At 46.0% G+C, this 20,041-nt stretch overlaps 1 protein-coding gene across 2 annotated transcripts in view; it reads right to left on the bottom strand.

Moving 5' to 3' along the window:
- The window catches only part of XPOT (exportin for tRNA), a 645,960-nt gene that overhangs the window by 65,474 nt on the left and 560,445 nt on the right, over positions 1 to 20,041 (bottom strand). For both annotated transcript variants that reach the window (XM_030215950.1, XM_030215951.1), the window contains one exon: positions 2,208 to 2,279. In XM_030215950.1, the coding sequence (XP_030071810.1) occupies positions 2,208 to 2,279 (72 nt within the window). The remainder of the gene's footprint in view (positions 1 to 2,207; positions 2,280 to 20,041) is intronic.

Raw genomic sequence — 20,041 nt, forward strand, 5'->3', positions numbered from 1 at the left:
GGTTCTAGAGTCCTTGCCCGGGGGCGCCGAAGCATGCTCCATAGAACTCTTAGCCTTCTTTAGGGCCAGATCCACCACACCAGAGTCGTGAGGCAACCGAGTGAGCATCAGCTCTGGGTCCCCATGGATCCGGTACTGGGACTCGATCTTCTTGGGAATGTGGGGATTAGTTAGAGGCTTGGTCCAGTTCGCCAGCAATGTCTTTTTTAGGACATGATGCATGGGTACTGTGGACGCTTCCTTAGGTGGAGAAGGATAGTCCAAGAGCTCAAACATTTCAGCCCTGGGCTCATCCTCCACGACCACCGGGAAGGGGATGGCCGTAGACATCTCCCGGACAAAGGCCGCGAAAGACAGACTCTCGGGAGGAGAAAGCTGCCTTTCAGGGGAGGGAGTGGGATCAGAAGGAAGGCCATCAGACTCCTCATCAGAGAAATATCTGATGTCCTCCTCCTTCTCCCACGAGGCCTCACCATCGGTATCAGACACAAGTTCATGAACCTGTGTCTGAAGCCGTGCCCGACTCGACTCCGTGGAAACACGGCCACGGTGGGAGCGTCGAGAGGTAGACTGCCTCGCCAGCACCGGCAAAGCTCCCTCCACCGACGTCGTCGGGGAGTCTTCCTGGGAGGCGGCCGCAACTGGCACCGCAAGCGGTACCGATGTCGGAGACCTCACCCCGGGCAAAGGGCCAGCCGGTGCCTCACTCGACAGTACCGGTGGCGCAGGCACCCCCGGTACCGGAGGGGAAGGGCGCAACAGCTCTCCCAGGATCTCCGGGAGAACGGCCCGGAGACTCTCGTGCAGAGCGGCTGTGGAGAAAGACATGGAAGCCGATGCAGGCGTCGAGGTCAGAGTCTGTTCCGGGCTGTCCAAGGTGGAGTGCATCGACACCTCCTGAACAGAGGGTGAGCGATCCTCCCGGTGCTGATGCCTACTGGGTGCCGACTCCCTCGGTGACCCAGAGCTCTCGGTACCGATGCGGGAAGGAGACCGGTGTCGATGCTTCTTTGATTTCTTCAAACGAAGCATGTCACTGGAGCTTCCCGGTACCGACGAGGAGGACGTAGAATCCAACTGTCTCTTCTTCGGGGCCGAGGCCGAAGAAGGTCGGTCTCGGGGGGGCTGTACCGCAGGAGCCCTCTGGGTAGGAGGAGACCACCCGAAGGCTCACCGCCACCAGCAGGGGAATGGACAGCCCTCACCTGCACTCCAGTCGAAGCACCACCGTCCGACGACATCAGCAAGAGCGGAGGTCCCGGTACCACTGATGCCGACGCAGCCTTCCGATGTCTTGGTACCGACGATGCAGAGGGTCGAAACCCCGATGCCGTCGATGCAGCCGATGCCGAGGTCGAAGACTTTGATGCTGTCGACGTCGATGCACTCGATGCCTCCGGTGCTGTTGTCGACAAAGAGCCCGAGAACAACACGTTCCACTGGGCCAATCTCGCTACCTGAGTCCTCTTCTGTAAAAAAGCACAAAGACTGCAGGCCTGCGGGCGGTGCCCAGCCCCAGACACTGAAGACACAACGCGTGCCTATCAGTGAGCGAGATTACCCGGGCGCACTGGGTGCACTTCTTGAAGCCGCTGGGAGACTTCGATGACATGGGCGGAAAAATCGCGCTGGCGAAATCAAAATTCGCGATGGTGACGAAGGGCACCAAAAATAAGGGAGAGAGAAAAACCCCGTACCGAGGCCACAAAAAAGGCCTACCCCGAAAGCGAAAGGAAACTTACGCCGGGGAAACAAACTGGACACACGGGAAGGGACAAAGGCCAAGGTCTCTCTTTTTTTTTTTTTTTTTAGCGAAATCGCGAAGACGCGCGAGGGTCAACTTGAGGGGCATGAAACGGCGGCAAAACACGACCGTCCCGAGCGCGGACAAAAGAAGACTGACAAACACGAGCCGGTTCGGGCGGGAAGACGGTCGCGCATGCGCGCGCAAGAGCTAGCAAAGGCCTTTGCTAGTGAAGTTTCCAATTGGAGGGGCTGCCGTGGATGTCACCCATCAGTGAGAACAAGCAGCCTGCTTGTCCTCGGAGAAATATAATTAATATTTTAATTATTGAAACTCCCTTTAACCCCTGAGAAATAAAAGCAGCAGATAGCTGCCTGTTTAAATTAACAGAGATGAAAAGTCAAATATATTAATCTGCATACAATGTTTCTTGCTGGCAGTTTAGAACAGAAAACATACTTACTTGAATTATTTCAGGAGCTACTTGCAAAGAAAGGAGATATTCTTGCTGAAGATACTGTATGCATTCAGTCCCCTGAAAGTAAGCCAAAATTATAGAAATTAAAACAAGCTAACTTTCAAATTGCCAACTTCAGCTTAATTAAAAATTGTTCCATGTTATTGTTTTTCAGTCATGTACAATTCAGGATAATAGTCCTATGTCAGTATGCACCTTGTGAGATTCAATGGAACTTGTACAACCTTTTGTCCTAATGGCTCTAAATTTCACCTGAACCTTTTGTAAAATATTATCATGCAGCATTTTATCAGCCATATAGGTCATGGAGTGAATTCTATGCAGATTGTCAAACATATTGAAGACAGAACCTATAACTGAGGTTGTCACATAAAATGTTTATGGCCTCAGAGTACAACAATTAACTTTTGCTGGTAGTTTCTTTGACCATTTTTCCCCAATAGAGTCAACCTTGTGTCCCCCACTCATTTCCATTTACGCCCTCCAATCCCCATTAGATGTACTCACTGCCTAATCCCTCTTCCAACTCCCTCTCCCCATGCCTGCCTCCTTCAGCGCTTTCCCAACATAATCAAAGCTCCTAGCATGCTCCCTTTCCAACTCCATTCTGACATATTTGTCATTGAGCCCATCCAAATATAACATTACAGGAGGAATTCATCAAGGTGTGTTAAAGGTTCACCCTTGATGCCTCGCAGGATTCAGCAACCTGCACGATTTTGGTACCGCAGGCTGCTGAATCCCGGGCCCAGAATAAATCTGGTTGCACGCCACATCACAAGCAGCATTACTCCCATGGTCCCAGAACATTGGGCCACAGAAAACCGTGGCCTGATGCTCATGCCCTGCAGCTCTGGATCCCCCCCATTTAAACACACCCAACATAAGGTCCATGCCCCTCAGTGGCTACCTTAGTGGTCATTGGTGGTCGGAGAGGGGGGGTTGTTTGAGGGTCCAGGGGCTCTTCAGGCAGGAGCAATGCCCAACTGTTCTTGTCCACTAAGAATGCCGTTCTCCAAATGGAGCAACTAAAGCTAGGGGTCACATGTCATTAATATGGAAATATGACCCTCTAGCAGTAGCAAGAGACTACCGCTAGGGTGCCATCTGGAGGATAGCAGTAGCAAGAGACTACCCCATAGTGGGCAGGAGCGATTGAGTATTGCTCCTGCCTGAAGAGCCCCTGGACCCTAAGACTACTCCCTGGACCACTTAAAGACCACTGCTTATGGGGGAGTAGGAACCCAGAGCTGCAGGTCAGGAGCATCGGGTAATAGCTTTGTGGATTGATGCTCCCAGATGGTAAAATAATCCCAGCAAAAAGCTGGGATTATTTTATTGTGCATTAGAGGCCCTAATATGACTTGTGTTATATTAGAGAATTTGCATAGTAATGTGGAGGGGCATTTTCGAAAGGGATGTCCAAGTTGCGATTTGGACGTCCTTGCAAAATGGCGAAATCCAGGGGCAGGGAAAACTGTATTTTCAAAATAAGATGGACGTCCATCTTTCATTTCGAAAATACAGTCAGAGACATCCAAATCCTTAAATTTGGATGTCCCTAGACACGGACGTTTCTAACTTTCGGTGATTTTCGAAACCAAAGACGTCCATGTCAAAAACGTCCTAATGCAAGCCATTTGGACGTGGGAGGAGCCAGCATTTGTAGTGCACTAGTCCCCCTGATATGCCAGGACACCAACTGGGCACCCTAGGGGGCACTGCAGTGGACTTGATAAAATGCTCCCAGGAATATAACTCCCTTACCTTGTGTGCTGAGCCCCCCAAAACCTACTACCCACAACTGTACACCACTACCATAGCCCTTACGGGTGAAGGGGGCACCTATATATGGGTACAGTGGGTTTCTGGTGGGTTCTGCAGGGCTCGCTGTTTCCTCCACAAATGTAACAGGTACGGGGGGTATGGGCTTGGGTCCGCCTGTCTGAAGTGCACTGCAGTACCCACTAAAACTGCTCCTGGGACCTGCATGCGATGTCATGGACCTGAGTAGACATCCGAGGCTGGCACAACATATTTTTAAAGATGTTTTTTGAGGGTGGGAGGAGGTTAGTGACCACTGGGGGAGTAACGGGAGGTCATCCCCGATTCTCTCCGGTGGTCATCTGGTCATTTCGGGCACCTTTTTGTGCCTTATTCGTAAAAAGAACAGTTTCGGGTGAAAACGTCCAAGTGTTCGTCAGGGACGTCCTTGTTTATTTCAATTATGGGTCAAAGACGTCCAAGTGTTAGGCACACCCAAATCCCGCCTTCGCTACGCCTCCGACACGCCCCCTTGAACTTTGGAAGTCCTTGCAAAAAGACTGCAGTTGTCAAAGTCCAAAATCGGGTTTCGATTATACGGATTTGGACGTCCCTGGGAGAAGGACGTCCATCTTCCGATTTATGTCGAAAGATGGACATCCTTCTCTTTCAAAAATGAGCTCAATAGTTACATAGTAGATAATGGCAGAGAAAGACCTGAATGGATCATCTAGTCTGCCCAACAAGATAAACTCATATGTGCTACTTTATGTGTATACCTCACCTTGATTTGTAACTTCCTTGCAGAACCTATCTCAGAGTCCATCTCACCTCAAATTGAAATTGCTTCAATTAAACTTCATAACTCTATACTATGTGACCACCTAACCTGCATATTGTTTTACAGACCTCCCAACAACTGGAACAATAGCCAAAATATATTTATGGACTTTATATTGAACGCATGTGTTAACAGTTCCAATATATTATTAGTTGGGGATTTGAATCTGCATTTAGAAGACTCCAATTCTGTCCACACTCGAGAGTGCATTGACTTCCTCCAATTATGTGACTTTGACCTACCTCCAATGCAAACTACTCACATCAAAGGCCACTCACTTGATATCATCTCCTACAAACATACTTCAGACCAAAAAATCATCCTATCAGATATCTGCTGGTCTGCTTCACCTTGGTCTGACCATTATAAAGCAACTTTATCTTTATACTGGCGTAAAAATAACCAGACTATAGTGTGTGAACCCTTATCAACACCAGAGGACGGATTGACAAGGAAGCGTTTTGGCACCAAATCTATTACAATGACTGGTCAACAACTCCCTATTCAAATCACTTCCTTACAGAATGGGACAATAGGTGCAAGATCATTTTGGATGAAATTATCCCTTTACAATCCAAAACTTCACGTAGAAGCAACCCTTCTCCATGGTTTAACGACATTTTAAAAGACCTCAAATCACAAAACAGGAAATTTGAAAACATTTGGTGTAAATCAAGGAACATCTCCTTCAATATGTGGAAACAATCACAAAGAAACTATAAGAAGGCCATCAAGCAAGCCAAAAGATCTTATTACAAAAGAAAAATTACAACTATTGGAACAGACATAAGAAAACAATATCAACCTATAAAGAATCTTCTCAACACTGACCCTATCACAACATCATCCTCAAACTGCCCATCTGCTGACCAACTAGCCAAATACTTTAAAGATAAAATCATCAGCCTGTGCAACACAATCCCCTAAGACGATTCCAGCATTGATAGCTTTCTTGACGAACTGGACCTAGACATGGACGAAATTCCAGCTGACCGCTCCTGGACAAAATTTATCCTTCTTACCACTGAAGAAATTTCCACAACAATATCCAAACTCTCTAAATCACACTGCCAGCTTGACCCATGCCCCAACTATCTAATGGAAAACGCACCTGCACGCCTCATTTCAAACCTCACCACTCACTTAAACTTCCTCCTTCAACAGGGATCCTTCCCCACCGAACATGGTGACATATTACTTATACCTATACCAAAAAACACTAAGAAACCAGCAGATGACATCACCAATTACCGCCCTGTGGCCTCTATCCCTCTATTGATCAAATTGCTGGAAAACTGAGTAACCTCCCAACTCAACGAATTCATACAAAAGTTCTCCATCCTTCATGAGTCGCAATCGGGCTTTCGACCTGTCCACAGCACAGAAACGGTATTACTTACCTTAATATCCAAATTCAAAAATGAAATATCATTTGGAAACAACATCCTCCTTTTGCAATTTGACTTATCTAGTGCATTTGACATGGTGAATCATGATATCCTTACAAAGTTACTTGACAAACTTGGAATCGGCGGAAACATCATCAAATGGATAAAAGGTTTCATCACCTCAAGATCCTATCACGATCCTATCGAGTCAAATCAACCTCGTCTCCCTGGTCATCAAAATGCGGGGTACCCCAAGGATCGCCTCCTTTCCCTGATCCTCTTCAACCTTATGATGATCCCTCTAGCCAAGTCCCTATCTAAATTTGGCCTTAATTTCTTCATTTATGCAGATGATGTTACTATTTTCATCCCCTTCAAATCCAATTTAGCAGAAAGCTCCGATAAAATAATCAATGGAATGAACATATAAGCCTCATGGGCCAATGCTTTTAAGATGAAATTGAATAAGGAGAAAACACAATGCTTAATCCTTACATCCCAGTACTCTACACTCACTCTGACTACACTCAACACCCCTGACGTCAGCATCCCCATATCGGACAACCTAAAAATTTTAGGAGTATTATCAGATAAACATCTAACTCTGGAAAATCACACAAAAGCTACAACAAAGAAAATGTTTAACATGATGTGGATGCTGAAGCGCGTGAAACCCTATCTTCCCCTAAAAACCTTCTGCAATTTGGTCCAATCCATTGTACTTACCCACGTTGACTACTGCAATAGCATTTTCATTGGATGCAAGGCCCAAATCCTAAAAAAACTCCAAACCGCCCAAAACACGGCAGCCAGACTTATTTTTGGTAAGTTGCGGTTTGAGAGTGCAACACCTCTCCGTGTAAAGCTTCACTGGCTCCCTATTTTGGAACAAATTAATTTCAAAGTCCACATGCTGATTCATAAGATTATCTACGGAGAATCCCCAAGCTACATGTACAATCTGATTGACCTTGCACCCAGGAACGGCTCTAGATCTTCTCATACTTATCTAAATTTACATCTTCCCAACTGCAAAGGAATTAAGTACAAAACATATTATACATCCAACTTCTCCGTCATAGGCAGCCGACTCTGGAACGCCTTACCAAGATCTATTCATATAGTCAATGACCAATTACCCTTCCGGAAGCTGCTAAAAACGTACCTCTTCAAGCAAGCCTATACAAATGACTTGACTTAAATTAGAAGTCCATCTGCGCTACCAGGATTAGACTGTAAGACAGAACTTGAAATATGTTTCCCTACTTAATCCTTTCTGAATTCATCTCCCTTCCAACCCTCATTATACATTCTTCCTTAATTAACAACACACTATCCTATATACTCCCTCTCCCATTCCCTACCTCTACCACCCTCCTCCCTTACCCATCTTATTTACCCACATCTAATTGTCCACCTTTTTATACAATATATTACAGCTGTTATCCATTCTATGTTATCTTGTAAACCTGTTATATTATGTAAGCCGCATTGAACCTGCTAATAAGTGGGAAAGCGCGGGGTATAAGTGTTACAAATAATAATAATAATAATTAGCCATTTTCAGGGCACAGACCGTAGAAGTCTGCCCAGCACTAGCCCCGCCTCCCACCACCGGTGCTGCCACCCAATCTCCGCTAAGATTCTGAGGATCCATTCCTTCTGAACAGAATTCCTTTATGTTTATCCCACGCTTTTTTGAATTCTGTTACCGTTTTCATCTCCAACACCTCCCGCGAGAAGGCATTCCAAGTATCCATTGCTCTCTCTGTGAAAAAATACTTCCTGACATTTTTCTTAAGTCTGCCCCCTTCAACCTCATTTCATGTCCTCTAGTTCTACCGACTTCCCATCTCAGGAAAAGATTTGTTTGCGGATTAGTACCTTTCAAATATTTGAACGTCTGTATCATATCACCCCTGTTTCTCCTTTCCTCCAGGGTATACATGCTCAGGTCAGCAAGTCTCTCCTCATATATCCCATACCATTTTTGTAGCTTATCTTTGCACCGCTTCAATTCTTTTTACATCCTTAGCAAGATATGGCCTCCAAAACTGAACACAATACTCCAGGTGGGGCCTCACCAATGACTTGTACAGGGGCATCAACACCTCCTTTCTTCTGCTGGTCACACCTCGCTCTATACAGCCTAGCAACCTTCTGGCTACGGCCACTGCCTTGTCACACTGTTTCGTCACCTTCAGATTCTCAGATACTATCACTCCAAGATTCCTCTCCCCGTCCGTACATATCAGACTCTCACCGCCTAAAACATATGTCTCCCGTGGATTTCTACTCCCTAAGTGCATCACTTTGCATTGAATTTTAATTGCCAAACCTTAGACCATTCTTTTAGCTTCTGCAGATCCTTTTTCATGTTTTCCACTCCCTCCAGAATGCCCATTCTGCTACAAATCTTGGTATCATCCGCAAAAAGGCAAACTTTACCTTCTAACCCTTCGGCAATGTCACTCATAAATATATTGAGCAGAGTCGGCCCCAGGACCGATCCCTGAGACACTCCACTACTCACCTTTCTCTCATCCGAGTGAATTCCATTAACCACCACCCTCTGGCGTCTGTCCGTCAACCAGTTTCGAATCCAGTTCACCACGTCGGGTCCTATCTTCAGCCTGTCAAGTTTATTCAAGAGCCTCCTGTAGGGAACCGTGTCAAAAGCTTTGCTGAAATCTAAGTAGATTACATCTGTAGCACGTTCTTGATTCAATTCTCTGATCACCCAAAGAATTCAATGAGACTCGTTTGGCACAATTTACCAAATGGTAAAACCATGTTGTCTCGGATCTTGCAACTTATTGGCTTCCAGGAAGTTCACTATCCTTTCCTTCAGCATCGCTTCCATTACTTTTCCTATAACCGAAGTGAGGCATACTGGCTTGTAGTTTCCAGCTTCTTCCCTATCACCACTTTTGTGAAGAGGGACCACATCCACTCTTCTCCAATCCCACGAAACCATAGTAAAAAGATGCAATACATACATTTGCGTATTTTCCATCTCATTACTTACTGACCTATGGTGATTTAAATAGTGCCTCAATATTTTTAGAAAAGTGGCAGCGGAATATTTTTAGAAAACGCCAACATGACATAAAGCCCTAACACCGCTTGATGAATCCCCCCCTAAATGATTTATGAACCAACTAAATAGGAAGAAAAATAACTGAATAATAAGTATTGATGTCTTATTTGACCAATGTAAGAAGGAACTTTCAAGCCCACAAAAGTAAAGGTTTTTCAAATATGGCCACAGAAATAATTGCAGTTGGGATCTTGAAGATCACTGTCTGGTGGAGTAGTCTAATGGCTAGAACAGTGAGCTACAAATTCTACTGACACTGTATCTGAAGCAATGAAGGATTAAAAAGCTGTAAGCTCTTTGGGGACAGGGAACTGCCTACTATGCCTAACTCTAACTTGCCTTTAGCTATTACAGAGCTAAAACCAAATCCTCTTCCATTTTTTCCAACTTAGTGGTTCCCTATCCAACTGCTGCTAATTCTATGGCTCTATGGATGTCTGATCTTCAGACATGAAGTTCCTGTACTCCAGTCTCTTGTGAAAAATAGAACAGTGCAGAACAACCTATTTGAGGATAAAATTAGCTGTTAAAGGGTTGGCAAAGCACTACTTCTGGATTCATCAAAATATGAACTGGAATCACATAAAAGTTATTAGAGCAGAAATCAGGAGTTTATGAAAGTTATTCAATGTGAATTTCTTAAAAACGTATTGAAGATTGCTTCAATTCAATATAAAAAAAGCAATTATTATTATTTATTGCATTTGTATCCCACATTATCCCACCTATTTGCAGGCTCAATGTGGCTTACATAGTTTTGTTAACATTGTCATTTCAGGATATCAGATACAGTTAGTAATGTGTGGCGATTAAGGAAGGGAATAAAAAAGGAGGAAGGGAGTGATTAGGGTAGTTATAGAAGGTGGGCTTTCATAATTGAGTGGGTTGGTGAGGTGGCTTAGTGAGGCTATAGGTTCTCATTGTAGGCCTTGTTGAAGAATATCACCAAAATACAAGTATTTATCCAATTAAAGCAAAGCAGAAAGGCAACTTGCCAGACTATTAGCATTTTATTTTTAATTCTGAATGAAGCAAGGCAACCAATCTTCTTTCCATTCCTAAATCCTCTCTCTCATATATTCATGTTAATTTATAAAACCAGAAACAAACAGGAGATAGTCCACTGTAGAAGCAAAACAGACAATCAAACAGCAGTAGCGATCCAAGGAAGGACAAACACAGCAAGAGTTTATCCAAATGTCAACTTTAATGGAAACAGGACCCAACCTGGTCAAGTTTAGGAAAAACCTACATCAGGGGTCAGACAGGTTTCCACAATACATTCTCAGTTTCACAACATGTACTGCAATTCCTGTGTTTAAAAGAAAAATGAGGTCCAATATCAACAGTAAAAGAATGCAGCCAATAGAATCCGCATAGAAAAAGCTCTGATCCAATTCCAAAAGTCAGTAACCTAAATTTCTGTGTGGTTTATAGAATACACTGAGCGCCTAAATTAGGCACAGACCAGACATAGTTTGTAACAATGCGCATAGATTTGAGAAACGCCCATGATCCATCCATTCCACGCCCATGGCCATGCCCCTTTTTCAACTATGCGACTTAGAATTAATATACATCATGTTATACAATACAGACAGTTCTGCGTGTAAATTCTAATTAATGCCAGTTACTGTCAATAATTGCTTAAGTGGCAATTACTGGCGCTGATTAGCTTGTTAAGTAATTAAGTTGCGTGTGCAAATCCAGAATACGACTAGATTTGCACACACAACTTAAGTCACGCTATATAGAATCCGGGGGATGGTGTACTCTCTTGGTCAATCAATTTTAAGCCGGATGAACTCTCACTGAAATTATTTCATAAATAAACGGATCATTTTGGAAGCAAGTAATAAACTTACCAATACATGAGGGATTCATATGCTAGGAATTAGGAAAAGGGATGTAGAATAAAAAATACATATATCTTAATGTCTCTGCATCACTCCATGGTGCAGACCCACCTTAAGGATTACATGCAATTCTGATTGCCACATCTCAAAAAAAAAAAAGACTGTGGAATTTAATAAAGGTACAAAGAAGGGTGGCCAAAATGATAAAGGGAATGAATGACTATGAGAAAAGGCTAAAGAAATTAGAGAAAAAGGACAATTTGCCTATCAAAGGTTAAGGAACATCTCCCCTATCAGAAAAGACTAATGAGGATGGGGAAGAGATGGCTGAGGGGAAATATGGTAGAGGTCTATAATCATGAGTGGAACAGAACAAGTAAATGCAAGTTGGTTATTTACTCTAGGTATAAAGACTAGGGAACATGCAATGAAGTTACTAAGTAGTATATCAAGCAATAAATATTTTTCACTCACTGAATAATTACGCTCTGAAATTTGTTGGCAGAGGATGTGGTAAAAGCAATTAGCATAGCTGGGTTACAAAAAAATAAAAGGTATGGACAAGTTTTTGGATGAAAAAAAGTAAATAAACTATTAACATAGTAGATGATGGCAGGCAAAGAAAATGCCCATCTAGTTTGCCCAAAAAGATGGCTACAGTTGAAACTGCTGCTCTGTGCAGGCTATTCCCCATGCCTTTATTGAGGGTTTTAAGTGCCACTCTATACAGTTAATTCCCCATGTCTTCCAAGAAGTGTATAACATCATTTCACTGCTGTTTTGAGTTGAAATGCTTGATGCTTGCCAACCGGTGTTGAATAAACTGGGGCTGTTTGAGGTTATTAAATCATTGAGGCCAGTAACTCACTAAACTCGTGTGATGAAGAACTCCATTAACGTCCAAATGCTTCAACTAAAGCAAACCACCATAAAAACATGACAACTAAAGGAGGCAATATATGAATTAAAAGGAATGCCAACTTGGTCTATTTTCAAAACAGACTGAGATATAGAAAATACCCAGTGTTTGGAGCAACAGAAAAGATCCAGGTAACTGCCTTCTTAACAGATAGCAAACAAGCTTCATTTAAACCAGTGGTTCCCAAACCTTTTTGGTTCACAGCACCCTTCGTGTCCAAGCAATTTTTCGTGCCCCCCTCCCCCACAGGTCTCCATCCTCCAGCCACACCAATCTCCGCCTACCACCCCCCCACCCCCGGCCACACAGGTCTCCATCTTTTTCTCTGCACAAATATAACAGTGCTAGGGTGTCCCTATAACCAGCCCCTCCAAATGACACACTGATTACGATTTATAACAAAATATTACTGTACCTATGAAAAGTTATTCCATTATTATACTTTCTCTTGTACATCTGTATGCTACACAAACTGGAATGTTTGAAAATACAAGTGAGATTAAATAAAAATCCTACCAGCAATAAAGAACGACAATGTGGATGCAGCAGCTCACAGACTGGTTTGCTAGCTTTGTTTTGAATGGGAAGGGGAAACAGAGACTACCCTATTGGCTTCAGCTTTTTGACTTCATCCCATCTCCTGTTTTCATTCAATCTCCTTGGCATCAAAAACGAGTCCCGAAGGCCGTCTGCTCAGTATCCCCAGTGGCAGTGACAAAAAAAAAAAAAAAAAAGCAAGCGTGGGGCTGTAGTAGCCTTCAGGCATGCGCTGTCGGCTCTGCTGGTCCTCTGCCCCCGTTGATGTCAACTTCCAGTTCCGGGGGCAGAGGACCAGCAGAACTGACAGCACATGCTTGAAGGCTGCTGCAGCCCTGCGTTTTTTTGGGGGGTTGTTGTTGTTTTGCCGCCGCCGTCTGCAGTAGGGGTTCGGGTGGTGGCAGGAGGGAGGTCGGGATTTGCCGTGGCACCCCAGAGAGTTCACTGCGGTGCCACAAGGGTACCGTGGCACACAGTTTGGGAACCGACGATTAAACTATACAAACTTCTGGTAGGCTCCTTTATTTTTTTAACTTTAATTTTTAATTTAGCAATATAGAACCAAACCAAAGAACCTAACCCCCTTCCACATCCCCCCTCCTATTCCAATTTCCCAGTCCCTTACAAATGAGGCAAACCAAAATATATTAATCAAAGATTAATAAAATACAAAGTAGATAGATGTAAAACAGATCAATTCTGAACACCCTGCTCACTCCCTATAATGGAATACCACAAAGCCCAATCAATTGGGTAAGGGTTCTTGATCATGCCAGTCTTTAAACAGAGCCTGTCTCTTAAAGCTATGGTAAGCTTTCCATAACTTATGCTGCGAGGTATCATAAAGCGAAACAGTTGGAAATTTTGAGCATCTCGCCAGCCCCCTGAGTAGAATGGCCAAACACGGAAAAAGTCCCTTAGCCTCAGTTACATTTGGTGGTTTACATTGTAATAGAAATACTTTATGATCTAATAAGTTGAAAACATAGTGCAGAATGAAAAATCTGAACCCAAGTTCTTCAAGAAGCCTTGAACTTTTGGGCAGTCCCACCGGATATGTAAATAGATACCAACCATCCATACCCCATTCCAGTATAAATGAGATCAATTTGATGAAATTCTAACAAGGCAGGAAGGGGTGAAATACCATTAATATAGTAATTTGACTTGCCCCCCCCCCCCCCCAAACTATGTAACAACTCCTCAAAGGGTGTTAATGTCTCAGCAAGCCAGCTCCTCATATACCTCTCATGGAACAAGTGTCTCAACTGTAGATATACATAAAATTGAGACTTAGGAAGCCCATAGGTGTCTCTCAATTGTTGGAATGAAACAAAGGTGGCATTAATACACAACTGATCTAATAGCCTAATCCTAAAATGCTCCCAGATCTAGGATCCCAGTGTGTAGCAAAAAGAAGTGGAGCATGCAACGGATAAATTCCTGATAACCCTTAGTGCCCAATAGTAATTTACATGCACTATTGCATATAGAGATAGTATGCCCCAAAAACAGATTGTTGAATTGGAGCTGAAGCCTAAGAACATAAGAATAGGTATACTGGGTCAGACCAATGGTCCACCTAGCCCAGTATTCTGCTTCCAACTGTGGGTAATTCGTAGCTGACAGAATCCAAAAAGAGCAGCAAGATTCATGCTATTGATCCCAGAGACACACAGTGTCTTTCCCCATGTATCTCAAGAGCAGACTATAGACTTTCCTCCAGGAACCTTTCCGAACTTTTTTTTAAACCCATATACACTAACCGATGACACCACATCCTCTGGCAACGAATTCTACAGCTTAACTATTCATTGAGTTAAAATGAACAGGAGGGAATTTTTTTTTCAAAGTACTACCATGTAACTTCCTTGACTGTCCCCTAGTCTTTGTACTTTTGAAAGAGTAAAAAATTGATTTATGTTTGCCCATTCTACACCATTCAGTATTTTGTAGACCTTTATCAATATCCCCCCCCCCTCAGTTGTCTTTTTTCCAAGCTGAAGAGTCCTACCATATTAAGCCTTTCCTCGCATGAGAGGAGTTCCATCCCCTTAACCATTTTGGTCGCCCCTCTTTGAACCTTTTCCAATTCTGCTATATCTTTTAATGATATGGTGAACAGACTGCACACAATACTCAAGGTGGGTCATACCATGGAGCGATACAAAGCCATTATAATATTCTTATTTTCTATCCCTTTCCTAATAATTCTTACTAGCATTCTGTTTGCTTTTTTGGCCGCTGCCACACACTGGGCAGAAGATTTCAGCATATTGTCCATGATGACACCTAGCCTGGACCCCAATGGCCTCTAAAGTTAGACCAAGAATGTGGTAATAGTAAATTTCACTCAATGCATACCTAAACCTTAGACTTAAAATCATACAGATCAAAAATTACTCGCAACTGCGCTGTTTAATAGTATTTCTGAAAGTCAGGGACACACATATATCCCCTTGGTAGCAGTAACACCTGTTTTACCACCCTAGGCAGTCTTCTCTTCCAGATATATGAAAAAGCTTTCTTCTGCAGCTGCATCATTCTGGTGGTAGGGATGTCAATTGGAAGTGTCTAACAGATGTATAGAAATTTAAGGAGAATCATCATTTTGCACACCATCATTCTGCCCATCCACATATGCTTTAGTCTAAGCCACAAATCTAGAGTTACTGAAATGTCTGATAAAAGTTTCCTATAATTTAGTTTATAAAGTACGAGGAAGTTTGCAGTTATCCTCACCCTTAAATGCTAAGTACTCTAGCCCACTCAAATGGTAATTTAGCTTCCAGCTCTTGAACACTCAGGGGATCTAGGGTTAAAAATTGGTTGAATGGTAGGAGACAGAGGGTAGTGGTAAATGGAGCTTGCTCTAAAGAAAAGGATGTCGTCAGTGGAGTACCGCAAGGATCAGTCCTAGGGCCGGTTCTTTTTAACTTCTTTGTAAGCGATGTTGCAGAAGAGCTGTCTGGTAAGGTTTGTCTCTTTACGGATGATACTAAACTCTGCAACAGCGTGGACACCCTGGAGGATGTGAATGACACGAGGAAGGACCTAGCGAAGCTGGAGGAAGGTAAAATTATGTATAATCATACCTGATAATTTTCTTTCCATTAATCATAGCTGATCAATCCATAGACTGGTGGGTTGTGTCCATCTACCAGCAGGTGGAGATAGAGAGCAAACTTTTGCCTCCCTATATGTGGTCATGTGCTGCCGGAAACTCCTCAGTATGTCGATATCAAAGCTCCATCCGCAGGACTCAGCACTTAGAGAATTACACCCACGAAGGGACACTCTGCCCAGCTCACCACCGCCGAAACGGGGGAGGGGAATTAACCCAGCTCATCCCCACACAAGTGGGGGAGGGGAATCCGTCCAGCTCATCCCCGCGGAGCGGGGGAGGGACACCACACCCGCCGATGCGGGGGGATCTGGCTTATCCTGCAACCGCAACCGCGGGAGGAGCTGACTGACCCTAACACCGCCGAAGCGGGAGGGGTACAAAGCTGCCCTACAGCCGCACGAAGCGGGAGGGAGTGCCGGCAGAATTTAAATCTCAATCCAGCCCTGAAAACGGAGGGGAGAGGAATGCAGCAGCTCACTGTAACACAAACTCGTCTTAACTCTTGAAGAATCCAAGTGAAAAAACTTGAACACGAAGTCTTTCTGAAGTAACTGAAGACTAAACTTGAACCTGAAATGCAACCAGAATAAAAACAGTACAGATATCTGGGAGGGGCTATGGATTGATCAGCTATGATTAATGGAAAGAAAATTATCAGGTATGATTATACATAATTTTACCTTCCATATCATCAAGCTGATCAATCCATAGACTGGTGGGATGTACCGAAGCAGTACTCACCCAGGGCGGGACATAGAAATCCCTGACCTCAACACTGAAGCTCCAAACCGGGCCTCCGCCCGTGCAGCCACAGTCAAACGGTAATGCTTGGAGAATGTATGAGCCGAAGCCCAAGTTGCCGCCTTGCATATCTCTTCCAAGGAGACGGATCCGGCCTCTGCCATCGAGGTCGCCTGAGCTCTCGTGGAGTGAGCCTTCAGCTGGATAGGCGGCACCTTCCCTGCGGCCACATAAGCCGCTGCAATGGCTTCCTTGACCCATCTTGCCACTGTAGGCTTAGCAGCCTGCAGACCCTTACGAGGACCTGCAAACAGGACAAACAGATGATCCGATTTCCGGAAATCATTGGTCACTTCCAAGTATCTGATGATGACTCGTCACACATCCAGATATTTAAGAGCAGAGTACTCCTCTGGGTAGTCCTCCCTACGAAAGGAAGGGAGACATAGCTGCTGATTCACATGGAAGCGAGAAACAATCTTGGGCAGGAAGGAAGGCACTGTGCGAATAGTCACTCCTGCCTCAGTGAACTGTAGAAAAGGCTCTCGACATGAGAGCGCCTGGAGCTCGGAAACTCTTCTGGCTGAAGTGATAGCCACCAAAAAGACTGCTTTCGACATCAGGTCTTTCAGAGATGCCCTTGACAAGGGTTCAAACGGCGGCTTCTGCAATGCTCTTAGCACCAGGTTGAGATTCCACGCAGGCACCACTGAGTGCAGAGGAGGGCGCAGGTGATTAACCCCCTTGAGAAAGCGCACCACATCTGGCTGCGAAGCCAGGGAAGCACCCTTCAGGCGGCCCCTGAAGCAAGCCAGAGCCGCTACCTGGACCTTAAGGGAACTGAGCGACAGGCCTTTGTCCAGACCTTCTTGCAGGAACGTCAACACTGAAGAAATTGGAGCAGTGAAAGGAGAAAGAGAGCCTGCTTCACACCACGCTGCAAAGATACGCCAAACCCTGGCGTAAGCAGTAGAAGTAGAGCGTTTCCTCGCTCTCAGCATAGTGGCGATGACCTTGTCTGAGAAGCCCTTCTTCCTCAGACGCTGCCGCTCAATAGCCAGGCCGTAAGACCAAAGGGGGAGGGATCCTCCATCACCACGGGACCCTGATGTAACAGGCCCTGCTCCACTGGCAACCGCAGAGGATCATCGACTGCGAGCCTGATCAAGTCCGCATACCAGGGACGCCTGGGCCAATCCGGACCCACCAGGATTATCCTGCCGGGATGCTTTGCCACCCGGTCTAGTACCCTGCCCAACATGGGCCAGGGCGGGAACACATAGAGAAGCTCTTGTGTCGGCCATTGTTGGAGAAGAGCATCTACTCCCAGGGATCGAGGGTCCCGTCCTCTGCTGAAGAAGCGCGGCACTTGGCAATTGGCCGATGACGCCATCAGATCTAGGCTCGGCTGGCCCCAGCGCTTCGTGATGTCCAAGAATGCCTGAGCAGATAGCTGCCACTCTCCGGGCTCCAAGGTATGGCGACTGAGAAAGTCCGCCTTGACATTCATGACTCCGGCAATGTGGGCCGCTGACAGCTGTTCCAGGTTCGCTTCCGCCCACTGGCATAGACTCATAGCTTCCTTGGCTAGAGGGGCGCTCTTGGTACCTCCCTGGCGGTTGACATAGGCCACAGCCGTGGCATTGTCCGACAGGACCCGTACAGGCTTGAACACCAGTACCGGGATGAACTCCAAAAGCGCCAACCGAATGGCTCTGAGTTCCAGGAGGTTGATAGACCACCTTGCCTCTGCAGGAGACCAGAGCCCCTGCGCTGTCCTTCCCAAGCAGTGGGCTCCCCAGCCCGATAACGAGGCGTCCGTCGTGACGACAATCCACTCTGGGGACACCAGAGGCATTCCCGCAGACAACTTGTCTGTCTGCATCCACCAGCTCAGCGCCTTGCGCACTGCTGGATCCAAGGGAAGACGCACAGCATAATCCTCCGACATCGGAGTCCAGCGCTGCAGCAGAGAGTGTTGTAGTGGTCTCATATGAGCCCTGGCCCAGGGCACTACTTCCATCGTGGCCGTCATAGAGCCCAACAGCTGCACATAGTCCCAAGCCCGAAGAGGAGAGGCTACTAGGAACTGGTCCACCTGAGCCTGAAGCTTGACAATCCGATTGTCTGGCAGGAACACTCTGCCCACTTGGGTGTCGAATCGAACTCCCAGATACTCCAGGGACTGAGTCGGGCGCAGCTGGCTCTTCTCCCAGTTGATGATCCATCCCAGGGAGCTCAAAAGAGCAACTACCCGGTCCACAGCTTTGCCGCACTCTACATAAGAGGGGGCTCGGATCAACCAGTCGTCCAGATAAGGATGGACTTGTACTCCTTCCTTTCGCAGGAAGGCCGCTATGACCACCATTACCTTGGAAAAGGTCCGCGGAGCAGTAGCCAACCCGAACGGGAGGGCTCTGAACTGGAAGTGTCGGCCCAGGACTGCAAAACGCAGAAAGCGTTGATGAGGAGGCCAGATGGGAATATGCAGGTACGCTTCCTTGATATCCAAGGATGCCAGGTACTCCCCTGCCTTCACTGCCGCTATAACAGAGCGGAGAGTCTCCATGCGAAAGTGCCGCACTTTCAAGGCCCGATTGACCCCTTTGAGGTCGAGGATAGGCCGGACAGAACCTCCTTTCTTTGGTACCACAAAGTAAATGGAGTAACGCCCCTTGCCAAGCTGACTTTCTGGCACCGGAACGACCGCACCCAGGCGGATCAGATTGTCCAAAGTCTGCTGCACTGCCACAGCTTTGACCGGAGACTTGCAGGGAGAGAGTACAAACCCGTCTCTTAAGGGTCGGCAGAACTCTAGCTTGTAGCCGTCTCTGATGACTTCCAGCACCCAAGCGTCTGAAGTTATTGTGGTCCACTCGCCCAGAAACGAGGACAGCCATCCTCCAATCTGCACTGGGGCGTGGACCAATACCCCGTCATTGGGTACGAGACCCTGGGGAAGGACCGGAGGGAGCACCTCCGGGACGGCGGTCTCTGCGAAAGGAATGCTGCTTGGGGGAGAAATTCCTCTTAAAGGAAGAGGGGGCAGAAGCACCCGACCTGCCCGGGCGGTACCGACGGGCTTCCTGAAACCGTCCTCTGGAGGTACCGGGACGAGCACTCGCCCGAGCCCTGACCTCCGGTAACTTCTTGCCCTTAGACGTGCCGAGATCAGTCACGATTTTGTCCAGCTCGACCCCAAAGAGCAGCTTGCCTTTAAAAGGCAATCTAGCCAGGCGGGATTTTGAGGCGTGGTCAGCAGACCAATGTTTCAGCCAAAGCCACCGCCGCGCAGAGACAGTCTGAGCCATGCCTTTCGCTGAGGCTCTCAAGACATCATACAGCAAGTCTGCCAAATAGGCTAAGCCCGATTCCAGGGCTGGCCAATCATTCCTCAAGAAATGATCCGAGGGGGAAGCCCGCTGAACCATAGTCAGGCACGCCCTGGCCACATAGGAGCCGCAAACTGAGGCCTGCAAACTTAAAGCAGCCGCCTCAAAGGACGACCTTAAAGCCGCCTCCAATCTCCTGTCTTGGGCGTCCTTT

This window comes from Microcaecilia unicolor, chromosome 10 (assembly GCF_901765095.1).
Source record: "Microcaecilia unicolor chromosome 10, aMicUni1.1, whole genome shotgun sequence".
In the NCBI taxonomy this organism is placed as follows: domain Eukaryota; kingdom Metazoa; phylum Chordata; class Amphibia; order Gymnophiona; family Siphonopidae; genus Microcaecilia; species Microcaecilia unicolor.